Source organism: Phaenicophaeus curvirostris, chromosome 1 (genome assembly GCF_032191515.1).
Source record: "Phaenicophaeus curvirostris isolate KB17595 chromosome 1, BPBGC_Pcur_1.0, whole genome shotgun sequence".
Taxonomy (NCBI): Eukaryota; Metazoa; Chordata; class Aves; order Cuculiformes; family Cuculidae; genus Phaenicophaeus; species Phaenicophaeus curvirostris.
This window is the reverse complement of record NC_091392.1, coordinates 188057761-188084959: the sequence shown is the minus strand read 5'-3', so window position 1 is coordinate 188084959 and position 27199 is coordinate 188057761. Positions and strand designations below refer to the sequence as shown.

General features: G+C 39.4%; 1 protein-coding gene across 4 annotated transcripts in view; it reads right to left on the bottom strand.

Annotated features, from left to right (window-relative positions):
- Positions 1-27199, bottom strand: part of ATP8A2 (ATPase phospholipid transporting 8A2) — a 326443-nt gene that overhangs the window by 184477 nt on the left and 114767 nt on the right. For all 4 annotated transcript variants that reach the window (XR_011339668.1, XM_069882897.1, XM_069882904.1 and 1 more), the window contains one exon: positions 9973-10145. Coding sequence is in view for 3 of the 4 variants with exons in the window: in XM_069882897.1 (XP_069738998.1) it covers positions 9973-10145 (173 nt within the window). In the remaining variant the exon portion in view is untranslated. The remainder of the gene's footprint in view (positions 1-9972; positions 10146-27199) is intronic.

Here is a 27199-nt window from a genome sequence, read left to right as displayed (position 1 = left end):
ACACGAGTCCACAATGTCTTGGGTGATTTTATGAATGAAATGCTACTTTTGTCAGTTCTAAGGATACTCTTTGGGGAAAGGGAAGAGAACAACACACAAGAATTCTACAAATAACCCTCAGAGCCAAGACATCCACACTCATAATCTTTGGGCAGTGATCTCAATGTCATCACAGTTCAGCCCTGGGCACACTTGTATCATAAGGCAGCGTTCAGAGTCAGTCCACCTCCTAAAGAGAACCACTGACCCACAGTTACAAGAGAATCAGACTGGATCTGGATAATCTATTCACACAACCCAGTACTAAGGCATATAAAGTGCCTCACTTGCAGGATAAGCAACATAAAGGTATAAAGCCTTGAGAAACAAAGTTTTGGAGAAACTCGGCACTAACTTCAACATTGAATGTGTGATATGCAAACACTCCAATTTCTGAGCACACGTAGTTCAGAGCTTAACACTTAGCAGATGAAAGACTAATGCTTAGTGAGACACCACAGAGAAATTAACTGCAGCGCAAAAAACTTACTATGACCTTCCTACCCCCACAGAGGCTGCCAAATCTTGCATTTCCCCTCAAGACAACCACTTTTTAAGCCAGCAAAGTCCAGAAGCTCAGCACAATCTTCTGAAGAAAAAGATGCTGTTTTGTAGAAAAATGATGGGCATTTGAGTTCTCAAACACTTGCCTTGGTCCCAGCCGCATACAGTTAGTAGGTTGCATTCCTTCTGAGTCCCTGACACGCTTCGACCATGGGTTTTGTCTTATTTTTATGACTTTTCAGTTCTTCCTTACTAAGGCACAGAAGTAGCAGCTCTTTCAAGATCACACATAGGCAAATACAACCACAGGTAACATCCTACACAGGTTTAGAAGGTCTTATCAAAGAACTCCATTTAGGAACTTGAAATTCTGTATGTTATATGCAAAAGTTACATGCAAGGCACTAATAAAACAATACTACAAGTGCATAAACCGGTATATTTTATAGTGAGACACTTCACAGAAGATCTGTGAGATGGAGCAATTTAAAGCCTAAGTGTGTGCCACAACATAGAAACCAATAAAAACGGGGATATGAAGAAGCAAGATTCTAAAAAGCTACTATCATTTTCAATGCTGTCTCTATCATCTTTTCTAGACAGTACAGGAGTGGCAAGTTTAAACTAGCAAAGCAGCCTTCCCACAATAGGTGGAAGGTACCAAAACCTGATTTTCCAGAGAAAGGACGAGAAAAAACTGAAGGCAAACAGACTCCAACAGAGCACCACGAAGTTTTGTACCATCTTAACCCTGCTGGAGTTTTTCAGAACACCAACTTTGCTAAAGCAGAAAGATAGTTCAAGTACAGAAGAAAATGAGTTTTTGCTCAAGTTGTGGAGTACATCTTTGCAAGTCTAGGTGTTCCTCACAATTTTTTTTTTTTTTTACCATGCCTTTTCTTGTAAGCAATAAGAGGATTAACTAGCATGGAGAAAAAGATTTTTATTTTCTGAAGGATGAGTTGAGTATTGCTCTGCATAAGTAATGAACATCACTTACAGGACTGTTAATAAAGGACAGAATGCACTACATTAGGAGACACTGTAAAGAATTATTTCAGCTGTCTTTGGGCAGCTGAGCAAACAGAAGTCAAAATTCACTCAATGCAAGGTCAGATTTCTACAAGTATCTAGTATAGATTCAGCTATGCTCTTACTAAGCTTTAAAGCACTCCAGTCAGCTTCCACCAACACCAAGCACTTCAGGAAACCATAATCATTTTACCATTTCAGTGTCCAGTATATTACTACAGAGCACTAACACACGGTTTCTCACCAAGTTAATTCTCTACAGTACTAATAAGCTGGCCAAGCAGACTGTTCCTGCCACTAATTTTATATATGGTACCATCAACAATGGAAAAAAACAATATTTAAGCTGGTCCTCTGAACAGAACACAAGACTTCGCCAAATCTTATGAAAGCAGCAATATTACTCTAAACAACTGTGTTGTCTTTCCAAATGCAGTGCAGCACTACATAATCATTAGAGGCCTTAATCTCTTGCACATTCAAGCATCGGCTATTAGTGAAACTCAAAGTATTAAATTTGGATGACAAAATTATTTCATCAAAAGCAATAAGGATCCTCAGTCCTCTCAACCTAGGAAAAGTCGTGAAATCTTTTATAACGACTCAATCTTCAGTCAAGGAAATTCAGGATAGTAAGCAATGATCAAGATGGAGAGTTACCTAATTCACTCATTAGGAGAAATGAGAAAAATATTTCTGCGTTGCAACTCAGTAAGCAAAGAATTAAAGATATTTTCTATGCAGTAATAAGCCTTTACAAAGCAGCTGCAAGGTTGCAGAAAGGCACCCTTGGCCTCCATCCCATCTAATGGACCCAGCAGGGAACTCCATAAGAGAACACATTCAGTCACTTCCCGGCAGGAAACGTACTATTACCAGAATGCAAGAATTGGGTATTCGGTACAATAAGCAAGAAGCAGTAAGAAGCAAGAGAGGACTATGTCATGAGTCCAATCAAGCCAGAACGCCTGAAGAGGATAAATTCTTCATTACTGAGGTCTAATGGAAAACAGTCTGACACAAACCTGGATTGGGGGAAGGTTTCAGTTGAGATAGAACAGTCAGCTGTAGTCAGCCTATATACTTTACCACGTTAAGAAACTGTTCTAACCAGTTACAGAAGCATATACATGAATTGCTGCCCTTATACACCCTGTTAGAGACTACAAATTACACATGCAGCATTGGTCATCTTGAAAGACCTCAAATATTTTGCTGACAGCCAAGTTACAAAGTTAATTTAGGGCTGCACTGGCAAAATGGAGGGACCCAAGTAAGCCCTGGGTCAATACGCACCACCTCCCAGCTGTAAAATAAAAAAACCCACCATCAAACAACCCCCCACCTAAAATGTAAACATTTCATTTACAGTAGACACGACAATGTCCTTGTTTCCGATATTACTCTTACAAGCCAGAAGACTAAAACTAAAGCTCACCAATAGTTAGAATAGAGTTTCACAAGCAGGACCTTGCTGTAGTCCCTCTGAATTAAAACTTGGCAAGCTTCAGCATTCACACTGACACGCTCACAACACCTTTGAAAAGCACGTAAAGAATATCATACTCAATGGGAAAGGCAGGGGGGATTTCAGTGAGAAGAAAGTAATTGTTCAAGTTGGAACTTGGCCAGAATATAGGGGTTAACACAGTAACACTCGTGGAAAGAAAAATATACCAGTATTATGTATTTCTCATGGAACAGAAGGTAGTCCAAACCACAGTTTTATCTTTCTTCTAAAATAGCATACGTTCCAGCAGCATAGTGTTTTCTCATGTGCAGTATCTATGGAATGTTTATTTTCCCATTTGGGAAGTGTAGCACTAAACATAGCATCGCTGGCTTCTCCTGCTCAGAAACGGAAAAGACTGGTAGCAATTTGGACTAGGTACTGTAGTAGAGTGGAGAAATGGACACCAATACCATTTGGAACCGTGTGCAAGTGTTATGAGACCATTGCTCAATACAGAAAATTCACTTGCATTTTACAAAATATATGAACTGAACTACTAAGATTTTTGTCACCCAAATATCTGATGCACCACACAAGATGACAACAAATGACCTTTAAAAGTAAGAGTTCATTTAAACAGTACTTGGAGGAGAAACTTCTTAATTTTCATTGGAGCATGCAGTATTTTTCCTACAAAATTGTTTCTGAAGGAAGTTTAAGTAGTTCAGTTGCTTTTAGCTGCATTTATGCTTTTCTTCCAACTTTTTTTGAGACATAGGGTGGTAAGTCAATTTACTACCAAGAATGGTTATGGAAATAGGAAGTTCATGTGAATGTAGTAGGATATTTCAGCAACAAATATTTCATTCATAAACACAGTTATGGGCATGAGAACTTGGTCAGTTGGTCACCCAGTATGAAAATAAACCCAACAACAAAACAGTATTTTTCATAGATAACTAAAAAAAAAAACAAACCAACCCCAAAGCATTTTGCCATATTGTCAATAACAACGAAACTGGTTCAGCAGTTAACTTAAAGATTACTTTGTCTGAATTATTTCCTCATCTCAAATAAACAAGAAAAGAAAAATGGTTCCAAGTACAGTCAGGGGTTAAACAAAAGAAGCATTTGGAATTACACCATGAATCATTTAAATTCAAGCTACCAACAATTGATTAGTTACCCAGGGGAAAAGGAATGAAACATGCTTAGAATCATAGAATCATTTAGGCTGGAAAGGACCTTTAAGATTGAGTTGATGTCATTTAAAACCAAACCACACCAGTCAAAACAGTATCTTTAAGTACTCTTGAAGTACAAACAAAAATCATCCTAGGAAAGTAAGTGATTCACACATGTTTCTGACTTGATAAGCATGTACCTCCTTCTAAGATGACAATCCTGATTCTGGGATTTTTAGCCTGGTTTGCACAGCTAATTGATACAAAAACCTGCAGGAGAAATGCTAACACCCTTAGGATTAGAGTGAAGCCTTTGTTTTCTGGGTTCTCATTTGATAAGTGCCTGGAGTTAACAGTAACTTTTAATCCTTTAAACACCAGCTGTGCATTTGAACCATTTATACAATAAGAGTGAGGCTCAGGAACTGTCACAGCTCAGGACACTGATTAACAAGAACAAACCAAGATAATGAGAGAAATTTGTAAGACCAGCCTTCTCCAAACTTGGCCATATTGGCTTTCTTACACAAGATCAGTGGCATTTTGCAAATTGATTCAGCTCTTGCAATGCAGCCAATAAGCTCTGAGGAACAGTAATCATAATACAACATTCCAAGATTGCCTACATCGTCCAGTGTGTATGCAGGGATGTGCAAAGCAATCACTTGTAACTATTCTTCATTCAAGACTGCAGAGAGCACCACGTCATGTCGCAAACCCAAATCTTCCTCCCACTTCCATTATCTACAAACATTAAAGCTGCCAGAATCATTCTTCCCTCATGGTTTTCAAAGTCACAAGATGAATACTGCTGTCATGAATTGTCAGAAATAGAACAAGAATGAGCATTGATAATTTAGTAGGTGGCAGATGAGGGAAAACATAAGAAGTACATACAGTAATATGTAACACATCCATAATTTTCTTTGGGACCAATTAATGTTAGAATGGGTTTGCATACTCTTAATGAAAATTGCGTTGCAATTTTCTGTCACAAGAATGGGGATCTTCTGTAATGACAGCCAAAAGATACTACTTAAATTTAATAAGCAAACACATTCTCAACTACAACACAGAATAATCACTTTGTCAAATATTTACACCAGCAATAATATGAGACTTCAGGGCATAAATATTTAAGAGGTATCCCAGATGTTCATTTTGAGAGCTATACTATTAACATCTCCAAATGATAATGGAAGACCAGAAGCATCCAAATTATGGCTTTACAACTCAGAGTGAGACAAGGCAACTTGTCTCTAGTCTCCTCGTCTCTTTTCTTATTACCTATCTGACAAAGCGACACTAACAACCAGCAACAGGTACTCTTCACAGCCTGCTTTTTCCCTTCCCTTTACCCATCTTCTGCTTTCATTTAATTAAATCCCTTTCCTTTCAACACATAAGCAGATACAGTCTGGTCAAAAGGTATATTCATTTTAGAACATTCAGTGTCAGTTCTCAGAGTGATGATGTTTGTGGGGCCATGTTCTCAAGCTGCTCATTCCACATACTACTTGAAACGCCAATACAATGGAGAAAACAGTCAGGGGTTTTTATTGTTGTTGTTGGGGTGTTTAAAGAACATGCATTTTCTGACCATCTGTGCTTCTTTCCCCAGTTCCTTACCATTATCACTACAACTCTACTTCTGATATCACATGTCCTGATCTGCACAGAGGCTGACACATCATACAGCAATTGAGACACTGGTGTTCCTATTGCTTGAACTTCATCACAAGCCAAAAAATAAGCAACAAAATAAAATTTTAGGAGAACCAGACTGATCAAAACAGACATTGCAATATTTTTTTTTATTAAAAAGGCTGATGAAGTCATTGTATCTTCATTGAATTCCCCATGGCCATACTATTTTTTACCAGCACAACATGAACAGCAGAAGCAGATGAACTGCACTGGAAAACATACATCAGGAAAGGGCAGTGATGTTCTAATAGAGGTAATCTTACACAGTAAGTATAGGAAAAGAAGAGGCTGGTCAAAGCAGCTTCATTACCTTTAAGCAGTAGGTATGTCATCAGATACAGTGAAGCATCAAGTGTCTTTTTAGGTGGACAAAATAAAGCAACAAGATTTCTCTGTACAAGCAACTTTCCACAACTTGCTATGAAATAACTAAATAAAACTTGGGCTGGCCTCTGCTCAAAGTTACACACAATGGATCACAGAATTACTTAGAATCACAAAACAGGGTCCCAGTCTCATGCCACTCATTCTTCTGGAGATGCTTGCTTCATTGTGCTTAGGTCTGTGAGAAATATCAAAGGAAGGACTACTAATGCTGTCCAATGATTATTTTTAAGTACTAAAGTATTTATAAAAACTGCTCAGAACCATTTCCTCTATGAAGCTCCAACAAATTGCTTCCTCCTGATGCAAGTCTTGTTAATATGGCATTAAACCCATACAATGGCAGAGTCTGTCACCTGCAGAAAAGTTCCATTCAACAACAAAAATATTATTTGCAAACCATGCAAAGGCATAAACAAATATTTCTGAAACACCACATTTCAATTACAAATGCCTCTTCTCCCAAGTGACAGGGGACAGGACAAGACGGAATGGCCTCAAGCTCCGCCAGGGGAGGTTTAGGCTGGACATTAGGAAAAAATTTTTCACAGAAAGGGTCATTGGGCACTGGAACAGGCTGCCCAGGGAGGTGGTTGAGTCACCTTCCCTGGAGGTGTTTAAGGCACGGGTGGACGAGGTGCTAAGGGGAATGGTTTAGTGTTTGATAGGAATGGTTGGACTCGATGATCCGGTGGGTCTCTTCCAACCTGGTTATTCTATGATTCTATGATTTCAACTCCAGTAGACCCTTCAATAAAGTTATAAATACGGTCATAATATTCAAGTTACATACTTCTCTGCTGCTTTTTATATTCAAATCCAAGCAGTTATCTGCTGTATGAACTAGCTTTCTAAGAGTTATTAACACTAGATTAACGATAAATAAACTCCACTTCGTTTTTTTAAAAAGAAAGACAACAAAAAACAATCCCCTTCTACTTCAGCTTTAACACTTTTCTGCTCTCCCAAAACATCAATAACAACAGGTCCTTTAAAGAAGGAACACTTGAAAATCAGAGGCAGGCAATCAACAGCTCAGATCTCAAATGAAGTTATGAGTTCAATCGCCGTACAAACATTTATTTCCACACAAGTTTTGCTTGCTCTGGACTGGTTGCCTTCTGACATCCCAGTCAGTATAAGGGAAGATAACAAGATCTGTCAGTCTCTGAAAAAAACTTTAAACACACAAGGCTTTTTCTTATAGAATTGTTTGGTTTGATTTGCAAGCTTCACGAACTCTCTTGAGGAGGATATTTCCTTCCACTGTGTCAAGCCTGTTAGAGATATTGTAACAGTGGAAGACTTAACCCCATCAGGAGATACCATCTCTCCCTCCTAATGCAAAATGGGGCCAGGTTTGCTACAGTTTCATTTTAAGACATTACCCTTGAGAATCAAGGTCATCTACAGTTTATGCCTAAAGCCCAGCAAATGAATACACAGTATATCTTGAGTATATTTTTAGAAGTCTTTGAAAGGCAAATGCAGCTGAAACGCCCCAGAGGAGATGAAAATGTTGTAGTAAATTCATGAAATATTAAGTCCCATGAATTTATGCTATGTTGATAATAGCAATGCAGCTCCTCCTAGAGTGGTTAAAACATCATACCACTAAGTTTAAAGACCCAGATACCACCTCCAATGAACACATTTGTTTGAAGAGTAACTCTAATTTGAAATTTTCTCTTTGCCAATTACATTTTAAAACTTTTTTCCTGTGAAGTTTAAGTGCACTGTCTTGTTTGACACACAAATTAAAACCAACCCAGAGGAGGGGAAAAAAAAAAAGTATTTATCTTTCTTCAGTATCAACCACCTGGCAAATAAATGTAAGGTTTCTGCAAAGCTTTGAAGGCTATTAAAGGCATTCCTCTTTTTCCCCAGGGATTTAAAACTCATTTTTATTCCTCTTTTTAAGCCTATGAAATTACATCATCTTTTTCCTTTTGATTTACACTTTACAGTGTCTTTTCCTTCATTGTTTCTCAGTTTGCTAATTCACTAATAATTAAAACTGCTGTTGGCTCAGTCATGAAATAACAACAGAGGAAGTATACAGTATTACAAGTCTCTCTGCAAAACAGGACCATTCATTATCTTCAGTTAATTACATATACTACTGTAGTATAGTAGTAATAACTTGTAATTTATGATTTGTTTCCACCACCTCCGTCTTTGACCCAGCCTGTCATATCTTTGAGAAATAAACTAACAAAATGCCTTGGAAGGTTCCCTGCCAAAGCATTGTGACAGAGTATGAAAGTTAATTAAGCTTTCTACTTGCTCAATGTTAACTTCCCCATAAATACAGGAGTGCACGCTACAACACAGAGTCAATTCCCTTCCTGGGCAGTTGGCACTCTCTAAGCACAAGGTAACTGTGCAATGAAGAGAACACTGACCTTCTGATTGGCCCTACATGTGGGCCTGTTGCAGTTCAGAGAAGATAGTTGCAAATGCGTGAGCTCCTTTTTATAAAAGACTTGCTCACTCCCACAAAACCGTAAGCAAGAGTGAGACTCCTCCTCTAACACTTCAAGCCCTTTCCCTCTATCCTCTGCCTCCAAAAAAAAAAAAAAAAGAAAGTAATCCGAAGCAGCAAAAAAATTGCTACTGAAAAAACAATTTGGGAAAGACATTGTAGTTGACAATCACCTAGAACAGGGTTTGAAAATGACAGAAAGCACTGGCTGGAAAAAAGAGACATTTGTCCCCAGTCGCAGAATTCTACAACAACCCAGGTTGGAAGAGACTGCTAGAAATAAGCTAATCCAACGCTCCTAGGTAAAAGCAGGGTCAGCTGCGGGGTAGGCTGCCCAGCACCACATCATCCACATGGGTTTTCCAAGTCTCTAAGAACAGAGACTCTATAGCCTCTAGGAAACTCATTTCAGTGTCGGACTACCCTCACTGTGTCTTCAGACAGACATTCAAATGTTTTAGATCATCTTTTACGTCTTATCCTGCCACCAAGCACTACAGAGAAGAGCCTGGCCCCCTGATCTTCATTCACTCCTATTATGTATTTATACAAATTGTTAAGAACTCATCTGAGCCTCTTCTTCTCCAGGCTGAAGAGCCCAAGCTCTCTCACCCTCTCCTTGTATGAAAGCTGCTCCACTCCCTTAATCATCTTGGTGGCCATGCTCTGGACTCCCTCCATTTCACTGGAGAACTTGCTTCTTCCTCCATAGGAGCATGAAAGAAATTACTTCCCAAGCTTTCCAGCATACTTACAGACTGCTTCCCAGAGCTAGCAGACTTAAACCACCCGGAGGGAATATGCAGTTGACCAAATGCTCACAATGAGGGTGTACAAGCTCTACTGTTACATCGTAAAGCATCCTGTAGAATACAAAGAACTGAAACCTTCAACTTTGTTGGCCTTTTTAACATTTCCACAGGTCTGTGGAAGGCATACTTATCCAAAGTCCTCCTTCTCTACTCCCAGCACAGCCTCAATTCATCACAGTTCCACAGCAGAGAAAAATATATTATCAAGTGGCTCACCACTGCAGCTTGCTTCCTCTTAAACATCACACTATTCCCCCTACTCCTATATTTTCTGTAAGCACCATAAGCATGAAGGGAAAGTTAACACACTAGGTCAAGTTTCACAGGCTTTGTGCCCAGTTTGTTACCAGAAGTAGTTCCAGAATTTCTTACCTGCAACAAATGACAGCTTTACAGGAGAGTGCCAAGTCCAGGAAGCTCTGCCTGACTTCAAATGAAAGGGCATACTTCAGTGTGTGGCCATCAATAATCAGAGCGATATCGTTTTCCTTGCCCAGCGACTCCCCCAAACTGGTACAATGTTGAGTCAGAGAGGCTCTTGTTGCCTGAAGAATAAATAGAAAGAAAATATGTTTCTCATTAATGTAAGGGATTTGCATCCAAACTGCAACAAGACGTCTCTGGACTATGCGACGGAGCACAGCATGTACCCAATCTAGCACTGATGTGGGTTAGTGTTTTAACAGAACCTTGTGCAGATATACTAATTTGGGTCAGAAATCAACAGAAATTGCATCCACTTGCCTAGAAACACGTGCCTTGTTTCAGTGCAAACTCTGGTGCATGTGCCCACAGTAGCTGTTATACATCCTCTTCAACTGTAAAGTATAACCTAGTGCTTTTCAGAGATTCTGACATCATTTAAAGTACTACTCTTCATTCAAACAATATTCCCTACCCCAAAAAGATTTTCACCAACAGCTGCTGCTGGGAAAGAAAAATATATAAATCAAGTGTTCATGTTTCAATGCCACCCCAACTATTTCAACTATTGTGAAATCCATGCTTAAAGTGGTCTGTTCTATTCCCACACAGGTTAGCTTAACCATCACTTCCAGCAGAGTTAACCACCGCTAAACAGGTCGACAAGTTGCTCATGATGTGAGGCATATGTGCAATTTTTGACAGAAAACGTCTCTACACACAAGACATAGGATGGCAGAACATGAAAAGCAAAGACTTCAGTACCAGTTAAGCACTGCTTTTAGGTGACAAATTAACACTGTCTGCTGGATTATATAATTTCCATTTTTCCCCTTTGTTTAAAAACCAATTATTGGGAGCATACACAAAAATAATTGGTTTCTGTTTTTGCAAATACTCAGTTTTCAGTCTTGTAATCTATCCACTCCTAAACCACCCCCCCCAAAAAAAAATGGAAAATGGACTCCTGCTTATCTTAACTGTGCAACTTGGAATAACTGTGCTAGACAAAGTGTTACCACATGCCTCTACTTACTGATATTTAAAAGTACTTTTTGTGAAAAAAAATTTATATATAAAAAGGAAAAAACCCAAACATTAAATCAGAGTCAGAAATGAAAACATGATATTTAGGCGCCACTGCAACCCATTAATCGTTTTATAGCAACAGTTTGGAGAAACCCTGGATCTAAGTGCTGCATTTCCTCCTTGCACCTCCAGTTTAACAAACGTTAAAAGTAAAACCAAGGTAGCCAAACTAGTTACTCTAGGAACCACACACCTGCTGGTCGTGAGGAACAGGTTACCTCAAGGAAAGCCAGCACTAATGCAGACTCTGGATTTCTCTCTCTACATTCAACTGAGAGCAGGAGTTGGGGGTTTTTGCACCTGGCTGAGCAAACCAAAGACATACAGAAACCCGCATATGAGAACCCCATTACGAAGATGGCAAAAGAAGTATTTAAAGCTGCATCCCTTTAGTGTCAAAATACATCTGAGCCTACGAGCTCCAATTCCATATCACATTCCTAAAATAGCGGGAAACAAGGTTACATGCACAAAGTACTTTTGTTCAGTGATCTCTCCACCATCTATCCACAAAGGGAAGAGATGGGACACCATAACACAAAAAGCTTTGTAGTATCACAGCTTAATTTCTTGATTTAAGCTTTCAGAAGCTGTTTCTGTTCACTCTAAAGAACAAAAACATGACGCAAAGGTGATATTTTTCTTTGAATAAAGTGATGGGAAATGCCTGTGACCTGGGTGCTTGCAGGGCTGTTTCTCACTGGCCCCTCCACTCCCATTCCTCACCACCTATATAGTATTTTGTCCCTTCTTAAACATGTTTTCTCCAAGGTACTGACACCTTAGCCAAGAGACTCAGCTGTACCCTGCAGAAGAGGCTGTGTCAGGCAAGAAGCAGCCCCAGCCTCTCCTCACCAAGGTCCCTGCAGCCCCCAACACTTTGCCAAAGGCACCCACAACAGCAAACCAGATGGGCACATGGTACCACAGTGTGAAGAGAACCTCAAGTAAACCAATTCAGAATTGTCAAACTACTAGGGTCTGCGAACTACTCTGTACCCTCCAGGCCAAAGAAGCACAGGCAGTACTTCTGGCTTACCAGAGAAGACCTCTCCCACCTCACCCTCTGTTTTTTTTTTTTTTAATTACTGCCCTTCAGTATGGCCACACTAACCCAAGTCCTCTCATGCTCACCAGAGGCCAAGTGCCCATGAAGTGATGGTGCCCAGCTATTGCAGAACCTGCGGATGCTCCCAAGCCACAGCCTCATGAGCCATCACTGCAGCTCTGCCAGGTCTTACTGCAGACCTCTGGAAGGCAGTACCCTGCACGCCACAGCCCTATCGTCTCTTCCCTTCACTTCTCTCCTGCTCCCATTTTGGTGGCAAAGTCTTCAAGAGGTTGTAATAGTACACACGCACCCTCGCTAGAGGTATCCTGACCACAGCCATCAGCAACAAAAACCTGTCCAGACTTCATATTAATCACAGTAACAGCAGGATCATCCCAAATACTTTGGACTTTAACCATTCCAATAATGTTTTCTAAAACAATCAGCAACAAAACCACCTCCTTTCTGTTGATTTAAGTATTTTACAAAGATGTCTACTACAGGATTAGATCAATGATCTATGAGCATGGGCATTTAGAAAGTCATAGTAAAGGACTTGTTCCTTCACTTTTTTATATCTACCCCAAAGAATTGCCTTGTTTCAGGAAAACAAATGTGCTTCCCAAGTTAAAAAATTATTTACTTCACCATTGTTTCCCCGCAATGTGTAATACTAAGTAAAATTGATCTGAACTCTGTCAAGACAACCGGCCACCACAGTACATCGGGCAGCAAGATTAAGTGCTACAGCTACAGGTTACATATCCTCACTTACCTTGAATCATGTTTCTCATACAAAACTTGATAAATACACTAAAGTCAAAATTGTATGGCAAAACTCCTAAACATAGCAGCAGTTCGGGCCATCTGCTATGTAAAGTTCTGAAGTCTGACTAGATCAGTTTTACACAAATAAAGTCAGTGAAATAAAAGAGAAAAACAGCCACACTCAAAGCACTCCGATCACAGCCAAAAGCAACCAGCAGGGAATGAGCACAAGAATATAGCAATCATTAAAAACATATCTGACTATTTGAAACCAAGGCAGACAGTCCCTGCCCTTATTCCTTGTCTAACATTTCAGGTGCTTCAGAGGAAACACCCTCATTTTCCTGTTGCCTCTTAACCTGACCCAAAGGAAGGTGAATGGGCAGAGCCCAACCACAGCCTCCTGCAGAGCCAGAGAAGGAACATGACAACAAGTTCAGAAGGATAACTCAATATCCATCACCTGTTGCCCAAAAGAAAGTCACATGGCAGCAGGAAGGCTTACACAAGGTGATGGTTCTCACCAGATGAGATTACTAATCTCTCCATAGCTTATTATCATGGCTACACATAAGCCTCATCCAATTCATGCCTTGGTCCCTCAACTTACTCATCTTACATACAAAATGTCACAGAATTAGTAACAGCGTTAATGATACTCCAAAAAACTATAAATCAAGGCTTACAAAGCAGGCACCTAATTTAAACAGGATTTTGTAAGCTCTTACTATACTCTTCCCTACATATGCATAACTTAGAATCTAATACAATAAAAAAGCACTAATTAATTCCATTTCTTCCAACTAGTTCAAATGGTATGTTTTAAAAGAGGCAAACGACTGCTCCTGTAGGTCAGTGTAATTAAGCAAAAAACTATTCCTAAATTGCACTGGGTGTATAATAAAGATTTCCTAAGTAAGCAGATGAACAAACATTTGGAAGTCATAGGGAATGATATCCTTCTGCAGGCAACTCATTACAATAACTAAAGTAGAAATCTCTACTTTGATACCAGCTTTTACTCTGTGTTTAACATCAAGGGGTAAGTTTCTTCTTTGAGTCATACCAGGCAAGAAGAAATCAATCCTTCACTACAAGCAGCATGATGGAGCAGAAATCAATACTAGTCCTAAGAAACTACCTGGATAGACTCAGGCCAGTTTGTCAGCAGCTTTGACAAAAAATAGAATATTAAAGGTTAGCTTTACAAGCACGTCATTTATCTGTAATAAACTCGGATCTTCCTCCTACAAAATTTCCTTCAGGTGCACACAGCATCCGGCAGCTCTGGAGAAACCTGGAGACGTATCTGCCAATCAATCCTTATTGTACTGGCATATCAGATAAGTTTCCAGCAAATGTTAAAAATATAGGTATAGTTTTATTTAAAGGTCAGAAGGGGCATCAGCTGGTAAGTCCACTTGTTTAGTAACTCTGATTCATTGGGCTATTCAAAAAAACACGGACACATTAGCCAGTAGAGGACAAGTGCACATTCCTAAGCTGTCTGTTAAATCAGAGCAAAATTATCAGTTTAATCAGGGTTTCAAAAGGGCTTAATAATCCACTTATACATGACCACAAAGTAAATCAAACTTCAGAGCACAAGCATTAAAAAAGTTTGTTAGATTGCAAAAAATCAACCACAAAGCTCCAACCAAGGAACCTACAGAACTAGGTTTTCAATTCTTTTTATTCTATTGTTGCACATTTTGCACCACTGGGGGAGTTGGTTCTAAAAATATCAACAATTCTGACTCATGTAAAAGCATTTAAGGATTTATGTAGTTACAGCTTCTATACTTGAGTTACACTTAAGACATGCTGCTATATTCCATAACAAACCTACCCAGCCTACTTTCCCTAGTTGTTTGCCCATTTCCATTTAACAAGTCACAGACAAAAATACAAATCTAGAGCAGAGCATTTACTTGTATTACTGTCTTTAAACAAGCTTCCACATTTTATTGTTCTGTGTGTGCACAGTTTCCATCCAGAGCATGAAGTAATATTATTAATATATTATTATAAATCTCCATAGCAGAGTATAATTTGTTGACAGGCAAAACCCAAAAACATCCTGAAAGAGAGTTTGTGTGGTCTTTCCTCTGGACTGCACTCTCAGGATTTTAACAAATATTTGAATAGCCTGTTTGCTTATTCCAACTTTCTCAGAAAAATACTCTGCTATACCAGGTTTGTAATTAAATAACAAAACTGACAAACAAATTCTGACATTTCCCAGACTGTTATTTTGTAGTTTAACAGAGCAAATAGTAATCATTTCACATGATGCTTAAAGTGAATTTGGAAGTCAGTGCAAACAGAGCTCTGCTGATTTCACTGGAAACAAGAGTTAACTCCTCATACTGCAATACAGACACGATAAACTTTACTACCTGGGCTATGTAAAATGATTTTAAGGGTGTTTTATGTGCCTTTGGTTGCTTTTGTTGGTTTGTGAGTGTTTTGGGGGAGCGGGGTTGGTAGTTAAGTTTATTTTGTTTTAGTTTGGTTTGGCCTTCTGGCTGGTTGGTTCATTTTTTATTTTACCAGCAGCACATCATACAGCTCACACCCTCCCAAAAGAGCTTGGGAATTTTACATGCCACAGCAAGAAACGTTCATGAAGCAATCTAGTATCCAGCACAGAATAGCAATATCAGATAACTTGCCAAGGAGAAAAAAACCCAGTATGATTTCTAAAATCAACAGCCATTCCCTAAATTTATCTTACAAATGAGCTGATACTCAGAGAAGAACTGGATAATTACTGTAAGACAATCAGCTCCAAATTTCCTCTTCACTGTCCCCTGCTTTTCCCTGGAAAGGCTCACTAAGTTACTCAGATGAGAGCAAGAGAAAGAAATGAAGCCTCATATGCACAGCAACTACAGTCGTATTTAATTCTGAGCATTGAGTGATACGTGGCCCATACTTTTCTTGGGAAGAAGGTTACCAGGCCAGAAGGACACGATGTCATCTAGAAGGATCTGGACAAGTTGAAGAAGTGGGTCGATGTGAACCTCATGAAGTTCAACAAGACCAAGTGCACTTGGGTCAGGGCAATCTGTAGTTTCAATACTACAGATGGGGGATGGCGTGATTGAGAGCTGCCCTGCAGAGAAAGACTAGAGGATGCTCATTGAGGAGAAGCTCAACATGTCTCAGCAATGTGCACTCACAGCCCAGAAGGCCAAACTGTATTCTGGGCTGCTTCAAAAAGAGCGTGGCCAGCAGGCCGAGGGAGGGGATTCTGCCCCTCTGCTCTCATGAGATCCCACCAGGAGTATCCTGTCCAGTTCTGCAATTCTCAACATAAGAAAGATATGGAACTATCGGAACAGGTCCAGAGGAGGGCTACAGAGATGATCAGAGGGCTGGAGCACCTCCCATACGAGGACAGGCTGAGAGAGTAGAGCTTGTTCAGCCTGGAGGAAAGAAGGCTCTGAGGAGACCTTATAGCGACCTTCCAGTACCTGAAGGGGCTACAGGAAAGCTGGGGAGGGACTGTTCACAAAGACTTGTAGTGATAGGATGAGGGGCAATGGGTATAAACTAGAGAGGGGCAGATTTAGACTAGACATAAGGAAGAATTTCTTCACCACGAGAGTGGTGAGGCACTGGCACAGGTTGCCCAGGGAAGCTGCGGCTGCCCCCTCCCTGGAGGTGTTCAAGGCCAGACTGGATGGGCCTTGGGCAGCCTGATCTAGTGGGATGCCCCTGCCCATGGCAGGGGGTTGGAAATGGATGATCTTTAAGGTCCCTTCCAACCCAAACTATTCTATGAAAACTACATGGCAAGTAGCATCACATAGGTAAGAGACTCTTCAGCAGAACAGAACTACATCTGTGACCTGAGAGAGACACACTCATTAAGCCTATATCAGCCTTACATTCTCACCTTCTTAGGAATCTACATCTCATGCATCCTTCTTGCATGGCCTTCACTCCTTTAACATGGAGGAAAAGTGTTCCTCACAGAACAAGGTCCTGGAGTAAGAGATGTTAAACTAAAGTTGGCTTACAGTTAAACTGTAAGCCAAGTCAACTGCTTGACTACTTGTTGCTATATGTATCATAAAGCTAGAAAGTACTGCTAGCTACAGCAGTTTAAAGACTTGGGGTTTTTTGTTTGGTTTTTTTTTTTGGAAGTTAACTTCTTCCACCATCCTATAATCCATTTCCAAACCACTAAGTCTGTGAGATAATACAAATTATACAATCTTCTATATCATTTTTCTAGAGTATACTGAAAGGCCAGCTCAACCTTATTTTACTAATCCAAGAATTTACTTTTTATGTTTTCTACTGTTTTGTTCCTACATATGGATAACATGAGTAGTCACATGTAAACTCCTATGGAACAGAAAAATGTGGTTTCAGGTCAAAACCCCAGCCATGGCCCATGCTCCCCCAGAGTTAAACAAAAAAATTTTCCAAGGACGACATAAGAAAAGCAAGGACTTTGCTGCATAACCCCAATTCAAGAGAATACTTGCCAGCTCACCCTCATGGAAAATCTTCCATTGTATCTTAATTGCAACTGTGAAGCTTCACCACGTATTTGGACGAGTCTTTCACTTAAACCATGTAGCTGTTGTACCTGAGGGATCTGTAAGGATACCTCGCAGAAGCAAATTTATAGGAGAATAGGGATAATAAGCATAAAGGCAAGGCAAACTAATGTCTAAACCAAAGCTGGTGAAACATGATACAAGTATTTAGAGCAACACCTGTTGGGCAGAAGAGTCACTTGAAGTGCTTTCTACAATAAATAGCACATGTGCAACTCCTAACCTTAAAACCTTTCCTGAAACAAAGGAAAAAACACAAGTATTTCCTGAACAGATACTCACTTTTGCCTGTCGCTTAGGTTCTGTGTGAAACTCTACTAGGAGAGCAAACAACTTAAATTCCTGAAAGTAGACAAGCAACTTCTAAAGATGTAGTTATAAGCAAAGATGAGAAGTACACAGCCAGAAAGCCTAGGTGCACTGCGTCACCTGCTAATATAAACTTTATCCAAAAGCCATTGTTTATGGCCAACTACATAAAAACTCAAAACATCAGTAGAATGCGAAAGATTTAGTTTTCAAAATGCAGATATGGACAGCCTTGCACAATCAGTTCAACAATAATGTGGATCTCCATGGTCAACTCACAAAAATGCAGACAAGCATTTGCATACCTTCTCAATAATGAGGATATTCTTAAGAGCACCCACAAAGCTACCCTGGCTTTCTCCTATGCTTACAGCTACCTACTGTGGTATGACATTAGTCTGACCACCTGACTACACAGCACAACAGAAGTGTGTTAGATGGAGTAGGTTATTTTCTTGTGTCATCCTTTCCTGCCTTCTGACTTTTTAAACCCCAAAACAACACTTAACTTGCATCCAGATTGTGACACACATATACCTCTTCCGCCTCCCATCTTGTGTTCACATGATTGAGTACTCCTGTGCAATAATACTATTCCATATCTTCCCCCTTCCACTTTTTCAGATTTCTGTCAGGCCATTCTCTGAAGAGATCATTTGAAAAACCACTCCAAAATCCCAAAGGCACAAGGAGCCTCACAGTTTAGTGGCATCGTTTGGCTTCTAAGTAATCTTCAGCCAAGGATTGTCCCTCCTCAACTAAACTCAACTGTAGTCAACCTCCAAACTGGTTTTGGAATACGTTCCATTTTGATACATCCTGAACAGTGACCAACACATTACAAAACACCACGGTAACATGAAAATTCAAGACAAACTGTTTACATCTATTAATGTCCTTCATGAGGAAAATCTAAAAGCTGTGCTTAAGAGCTACTTAACTACTTAGTGAAATACAAAGAAATTGCCTCTAAAATGTAATGCATCAATTCTGTAACACTAATACACATTTCTGAAGAACCATAAGCTTGCTTCATTAATTGGTATTTCAAGGGAAATATTATCAGCACCTCTCTGTTTAAGAAGCCATGAATAATTTAAAATATATGATTCACTTCTAATTCAACATGTACACAAAAAAACACTCAGCAAATTAATCATGGGAGCAGACCAGATCCCAGCTCACTAACTTCAATTTACTCTTTTCAATAAGATCAAATTTTGACAACAACAAAAAAAATAATCGAGTTCATCAATAGCTGTTGCTCAGAATTACTGCAGTGCTCAGCCTCTGCCCCATGCTGATTTGAAGAGGTACCCAAGAGCACACACTACACAAGCACACCAATGACACTTGACACTGAAACACTACCTTGATCTTATAAATCTCAATTGCATGACTTCACTTCTTTGAAACAATCCTCTAGAGAAAGACTGAATGGTATAAGAGTGTCACGTTTTACCTCCCTAATATACAACAAGCATGATTTTGAGAAAACATCAGCCTGAACTAGTTATAAAGACATTTAATCTCAGATTCCTCTGACATCAGTGCCGAAATAGTTTAATATTCTCACAGCCTAATGAGAATTGGAATTCATATGCACATTAGGAGGGAAATAGTCTATTCTAAACCATTTCTGCATGCACCACATAAAGAACCTGCAACTTCTAAGTAATTTCCATCAAGAGTCCTCGAAAAACCCCTGGAAGCTTCAGTTTAACAGAGTCATTCACTTTCCCAAAAGATGTTATGCTCATCATCTCCCTTCCCACAAGAGTCTGTAAAAGCTGATCAAGAAACACCTGCATTACTCAAAGAATTTAATGAGTTCAGATAGCACAATTACACACAAACAACACCAGCAGTATGTCATCTGTTCAGCCAGACATATTTATTAGAGTAAACTCACCAAGATGTTTAAAGAACAATAACATATAAAGTATTAGGCAAGTACTGTTACACAACATGTGTAAACATCACTAAAAAAGTACAGTAAGACAACAAGAACCCATTCCTAAAACACGTCACTCAAATGACTGTCATCGCTTCTACAAAGCAGTACTTGCTTTAATAGCACCATGATTCTGCTTGATGAATATGGTCTTCCATTATGCCAAGAAAAACATCTTACGGAGGATTCAGATGGCCTCAGTCAGATCATTTTCATAGCTTTGAAATGAACTTCAACCTGAAATTCCTTCACAGTAAGCCAAGTAATCTAAAACGTCTATATACAAAGTCCTTAATCTGCATAGCAAGTCTCAGGTTATCACATACAGACCTAATCTTGCCCTCAAAAAATCAGATAAACAGATCATATCAGGACTTTTATATGTCTCCAGTGGCAGCCGAAAATCCAGATGAACTAGACCATCAAGAACCATAATAAGTGCTGCAGATAATTATTCAAGGATGTTTTCAGTTGTGTGGCAAACTGATTATGCAGGATTGGGGGGAACACAGCAAATGGGGAAGTAAGTATACCCTGAAGAAACCTTAGTCTTGTCAGCAATACCTTTATCTTCAAGCATGTTTCACATAGTTAAAAAAGAAAAAAGAAAAAGACCTTTGACAAACTTTCTTTAATCACAGAAAAGTCATGTCCACGTGTCAGTCCAATACATCATGAAAAATACATACCTGGTACAAGGCATTGCAGATAGTTTGAGATCACGACAAAGAGCAACACCAAATAGCTGACCACTTCAGAAGTACATGGTTGAATGTTCAAATAAAACTTAATGCAGAACAGCAGATGACTGCATCCTAAACTTAGTGATCTCAGGGAAGAAAAGGGGTGTCTTTAAGGAATATCCATGAAGTCCACTTGCTACCCCTGAGCTCAGGAAGAATAGGGACAGAAGGAGCAGAAGAAAAGAAAGGTTTTTCCCTCAAATTAAGAGGTTCAGTTTGCAATTATTTTTTAATATTTCTAACTTCAGCAAGAAACACACGTGTATCCTAGGAATAATAGGAATTTCAAGTAGTATAGCTAAAATCCTGTTCTTGGCACACTAAGAACAGGATTAGGCTTATTACACACTTGTCATTTACTCCAGAGATGCTCTACATAGGACAATCTCTCTTTTGCTTTCAATACTTACTAGATGTTTGACCACAGAACAGTTTATGGTACACATAAGAGAGAAACTATCTCATTCTACAGAAAGGGCAAAAAAGAAATGCTTACTCTGTACCCCAACACGTGTGCGATTAGTAAAAGCAATTGTACTCTGCCAAGGGGAAGCAGTCTGTTAAGTTTTGCTAACAAGGCTGAATACCTCAGTGTCTTCATATTTTGATATTTTAGCTTTATTAAATTCATTCAACAGAATAGGCTCTTTGTTTTATTTCCTTCTACCTTTGTCAAACAAGTCCCAATTGCTTTTTTTCTTTCCACTATAACAGTCCAGCTTTTCCAGAGCAGGAACAAGCTCTTGTTTGAGCCTCAAAGGAAATTACATTTCTGGTAAGTAATTTCCTAAAGATAAAAAACCATCTTTCAGTTAACTAGGTAAATCTTTACATCAGAAAGATATCACCACCTTCAACTTTAGAACATACAGGATTGTCTGTTACAGCATCTTAACCACATGCTTCTGCATTTTCAGTTGTTCATATGCTCAGATGCCCACAAACTGTAAAGGAGAATTCAGCCAAGAAAATGACACTGGTGTGTGGTCATACAAGTCAGCCTACAATTTACTCTCAAAGAGCAGTAGTATTTCCTTGTTATATGCATGCAGGGTGCATTAAAGACCCAGATCTCAGCTAGAGTTCCTGGATTTTTCCTATGTATGTATACCTATGTCTGTGTATAAAATAAAACATATAAAATAAGTATAAAATCACTATTAAAATACTCTGGTTGATACATATAAAATATAACCATCCAGATTCCTGATTGAATGAGATTAGAACAACTTGTCCTGAAAGGCAGACAGAAAGAGCAGCCAAAAAAACAGCCAAGACTATATTGAAGGAGTTCTATCATTAGTAGCAATTAGAGAATTGTAATTGATTAAGGTATAAAAGCATGAATACTAGACACTATGAGAAGTAGAGTAAATGACAGAACCCATCTTTTCTCCAAAAACATTATATATACAGGAAACACATAGTATTGATTAGATTGATTTGACAGGATTGTCTCACCAGGATTTTCTCATACTGCACTATCTTTGCAGTAAAGACACAAACAAATTTCAAAAAGCTGTGTTCATTGAAAAAAAAACTCCAAAACATTTAGTATGTTCAAATTGTATGTGATCTGTTGTGTGGAAAACAAAAAGGTTTGGGCTTACATTTTCATATAATGTCAACCTGTAAGACATTAAAATAAAGTTGGAAGGACAGAACTTCTCCTCTTTACAGAGTAAGTAAGTAAAAAAAAAAAATATAATTGAAGCTCTGTTTTTCCCTAGCCCTTTTTAGTCTTCCACTCTCAGTTTCCTCTCCAAAATCTGTCTTGAAAAAAAAAAATGAAAAAAATCACTATTAGCGTCTGTGTAGTTAATAGCTTGGTTGCATGCTAGTGTAAGTAACAGAGGCCATACCGCTGTCAGAGTTCATAGCCAAAGTTATTCTAGTACTTAAGTAAAAAAAAACCGCTTTGAGCATTACACCAAATAGCAAACTATAGACTCAAAGCTACTCAAGAATCTCACACGTGCAACAAGCCAACCTGTCATAGTACACAAACACTTGAAGACTAATATCAACTCTGTTTCTCCAAGTGAAGCTGAGAAAATTCCAAAGCAACTGATTAGCATGAATAAGCTCTGTAATAAAACAGGCTTTTAAGAAGCAGACTGCTTTCTACCCAAGTTGTTTTCTTAAAGCTCTGGTTTTGATTTAGACACAGCGTAGGTACTGAACAGAAATATGAGAGAACTTAGTTCTTGAAATACCCTGTGAGATTTTACTTCTACTTCTAAAGCATGACAAGCATCAGAAGTTACTCACTCTCCTTGGAGTATGTATTTTTCCTTTTTGCTCATGCCTAACTAGGCAATAAAGCAACACACAAAGATGTTTTCAGAGGGATCTTACAAGCTCTACTCTTACAATCTTACCTCTTTCCCAACAGCTTCTTGGAAATAGGGAACATGCATATTTATTGAGTGTTCCCACCCAACTGGGATCACCGTAAGGACTCCGGAGTTGATTTAAGACTCCAGAATACCACTTTAACTCAAAGTTCAGGCCTCCTGTCCAACAGCACCTACCTAAGGAAGTAGGGCAGTGTGCAACAGGCTATTCTGGCCACTTCACTCCTGACATCAGTCCCATCTGTGCCCTCAGGACTCCTAATAAAACAGAGGCCAGCAAAACAGACAGTATTTTTCTGCTTGAAATAGTTCCTTCAGCCAGCAACTGGAAAGATGGTACTCATGTGGCAACACTTGTGTTTAAGAGAAAACAGTATATAAATTATTAAAGAGCAGCCACAAGGGTAGGCAAAGACTGAGGAAAACTGTGATTAAAGAAAACAGTAAGCCCTGAAGGACAAGAATCTGGATGCTATTGCACCTGGAAAACACAACCAGAAGGCTACTAGAAAGAAGAAACAGAGATGGAAAAGCCAGAATAGCAAAGATGTGGTAAGCAGCCATTCTCCCTCAAGCCTCAAAACTAAGAGCTCCATATCTGAACTTTCCAGGAGAAGACAAGAGAAGCAAGACTGAAAATGTTTACCTCTGATAACAGTCTTTAAAACCTGCAAATTACAGTACAAAAAGTAGAGGCGTATAATAGGGAAGGACAGAAACACTACTAGGTTAAACAAGCAAGATCTTGGGGAGATCTTAGGGAGATCTTAGATCTTCGAAGTACCAAAAGAAATGTAAACGTTTTGTCTTGAAACTCAAGTACAGCAGAGGAACAAGCGAGAAAGGGACAAAAATCAAAAACTCCTAAAAAGCAAATACCAGCAAGGTTTCTTGGAACAGTTGATTCTACTTCAACTGGCAGCACGTATGAGCAACAGTAAACAGGATACACCACAGATCCAAAAGCCCCTTCTGCCCCCGAGTTCCACTCTTGAAACTAGGCACAAGGCAGCCAGTTCCTTAAGTCCACCCACAGCACATGAAGAGCCAGCAGCAAGGTACAGCCACTGCCCACCTCCTCCAATTACCAGCCCCAGGATAAGTGGGACCGAGGTGAACAGAATAGCACACCAAAGGTAGTTACCATAAAACTGTCACTGCTTCTGTCAATTTTTACTTCATTTCCAAGTCAAATGCAATTAATTTTTGTGCATATTTTTTTTAAAAAAATGTTTGCCAGTACACCACAGCTTTAACTGCTCAGAAAAGACAAAGTTTTTGTGGAATGCATGGATGGAGAGTCCTGAAGGGCCTGAAGTCTTGTCTAGAGAGTTTTAAATGTAGAAAAGCACAACTTCAGGGTTTATAAAGGATGACAAAATAGGGCACCAAGATTTTCCTGAATAGGAGTCAGCAGTCTGAGATTATTTTGTGCTACTTAAATGACTCAAAATGCATTACCTCATTGTCAGAAGATATATCTTGGGGAAGGGCAATATGCATGAACAAGCATGGGTCTCCTGACACCACCTTCGGAGAGGCTCTGCCGGACAATGGCCTGGCTTTGCAACATCCTTATGTAGGTGTGGAAAAGGATACAAGCAGGAAGGAAGACAGCTTGGCCACTGGCCTCCTTGCGGATCAAAGGAAAACAGTGCCTTCACTCAGCTGTTCCCTTGACAGCGTTCCCAGTTATTTGGTTAACTAAGACTGTCTTTAAAAAAATATAGTAAAGTCTTGAGCATTCCAAGCTTTTCTAAGCTGCACAAGAATATGAAAATGGACTTTGCTAAACACAGTCCTATTTAATACAAAGTAAAACGACATGAGAAAGACACTAGAGTGGTATTTGCCTTTGCCATTACATCCTGCAGTGGTTATGCAGTTTTGTCACCAGCTATGGTACATAGTCAGCACTGATATTTCAGAGAAACTGCAAATTTGAAAGATTCCCAGCTGACCATTTAGTACCTTCATATTTTCATAGCTACACAAGACTCAACAATCCCAGGTAGCGTGTTTGAGGGGCAAAGAGGTGAGAGACATTTGGTTGTTTCAGTGACTGAACAATTCATCCTAGGACTATTTTGCAAGAGCTTTCCTGATGCCAGATCCTCATGTCAAGTTTCAAGTCACTTTACATAAATACTTAAATAATCTTGAAGTTCCCAAACAGATAATTACAATTTTAACACTATTTCAGTTAGTAAAATCGTAACATCATGTAGCAATCAGTTTCAGTAATTTAATACTTCAGGTATAAAAAAAAACCAAAACCAAACACAAAAAGCCTTCACTTAGGTGAAGTTAACGCATGCTTTCCCTGACAGGAATCAGAAATACCCAAAACAATGAAGTTATCACAACAGTTTTTCAGGGTGTATACATAACAGCACCCTGTGCAGTGGAACCCTCATTTAACCCAGCTTCCCAAGACTCCAGTTACTGCACGACCCCCAAAATTTAATCATCTTGTCAGACAGCAGAATATGTTCAGCTTCTAAAAAATTTTATACAAATGCACCTTTTCAAAAGGCAGCACCTTAAATAATTTCAGAGCTCTAATTCTAATGGAGTATAACGCACAGACAAGGTAACAATATTCCTAACTGTAAGAGCAAAAAAATCACTCTTAAATCATACAGACTACTTTTCTGCCTACGTGATCTGAACTCCTATCAGGGGGAATTAGGGACTGGGGAATTACTTTGGACATGGAAATTAGGCAGAAAACCATCTTTTAGAAGACACCGGCAGAGCTGAGCAACAGACAGTCTACCTTTAAATGATATGTAGCAGTAATAATTGAGGTTGGCCAGTGGTCCTCATTGTTACATCTGTACTTTCCTGCTCCGAGCTTCCTTCAGGCCCTAGTTAACCTTTGCTCATAAAGTATCACGTGTTCCAAAGACGCTTAATGGTAAAGGATATTGTAACAAGCCATTTGTACATGTGAACCCAAACTCAGGACTGTTGAAACTGCATTTATAAAGCAGTAGAAATGTCTTAAAACCATACCAGAAATTTCTCTAGCAGAACATATTTCAATGCCTTACTGGGATACAAAAAAAAAGCACTCCCACCACATTAGCCCATGTTATTAAGCAAGTTTAGTCTTTAAAATAACATTATCTACTTTATTCCATATTAACACCGAGCTTCTGTTAAGCACACATGTAACAAGCTTCCCTCCATTTGAAAAAAATCATGTCAGAAGACATATGACAGCAATTATCACAGAATGGTTTAGATTTGAAATGACCATGAAGGTCATCTGTCCCTGCAGTGAGCAGCAATACCTTCAACTAGACCAGGTTGCTCAGAGCCCCATCCACCACCTCTCTGGACAACCTGTTCCACTGTTCCACCACCCTTAGCGCAAAAAAAATACTTCCTAATACATAGTCTAACCTTCCCTTTTAGTTTAAAATCATTACCCCTTGTCCTATTGCTACAGACCCTGCTAAGAACTTTCTCCCCATCTTTTTAATGACTCTGCTTTAAGAATTCAAAGACTCCAATAAGGCCTCTTTGGAGTTCCTTCTTCTCCAAGCTGAACAACCCCAACTCTCTCAGCTTTTCCTCACAGGGAAGGTGTTCCAGGCCTTTAATAATTTTACTGGTCCTCCCCTGGACCCGCTCCAACAGGTCCATCTTTCCTGCGCTGAGGGCTCTAGAGCTGGACACAGTACTCCAGGTGTGGTCTCACCAGAGCAAAGTCACCTCCCTTGATCTGCTAGCCATGTTTTTTGTGATGCAGCCCAGGTTACGGCTGGCCTTCTGGGCTGCAGGCGCACATTGCTCATGTCCACAATACCAGGATGTATATTAACAGGCAAAAATACCAGTAAGGAACCAGGCCATATTTTGCTAGACGCTGCTATGATTGAAAAGCAGAGGCTCCTCAGGGCTTCTTGTTGACTGAGCAAGCAATACACAACAGTTAGTTACCTTGCCTGCCCAGTGATCTAAGCTCCCAGAAGAGAGATTAGGGCAGTGTGAGTAGGCAGTGCTTCACCTCTTAAGGGTAAGGATGGGGTAGATGCATGCTTGGTCCTACATGACCACCACTCACTTCAAGATGTATTCTGAATAATATTTAGTTTGAGAATTTCCTGCACGAGACCACCACAAACATTATATGGAAGACCTATATTCCTCTTGGGAGATTAGTGATTCTGCTACATTTCCACACAACAGCTATAGCAACAACTTTTTTATTTCCTTGAGCACAGCACACTCCTACTACACTGACAAATAGCAATGACTCATTCTTGGCAAAGAGCTTCTCATGATTTCTGCCAAAATAATCCTTCTGATTCGCAATA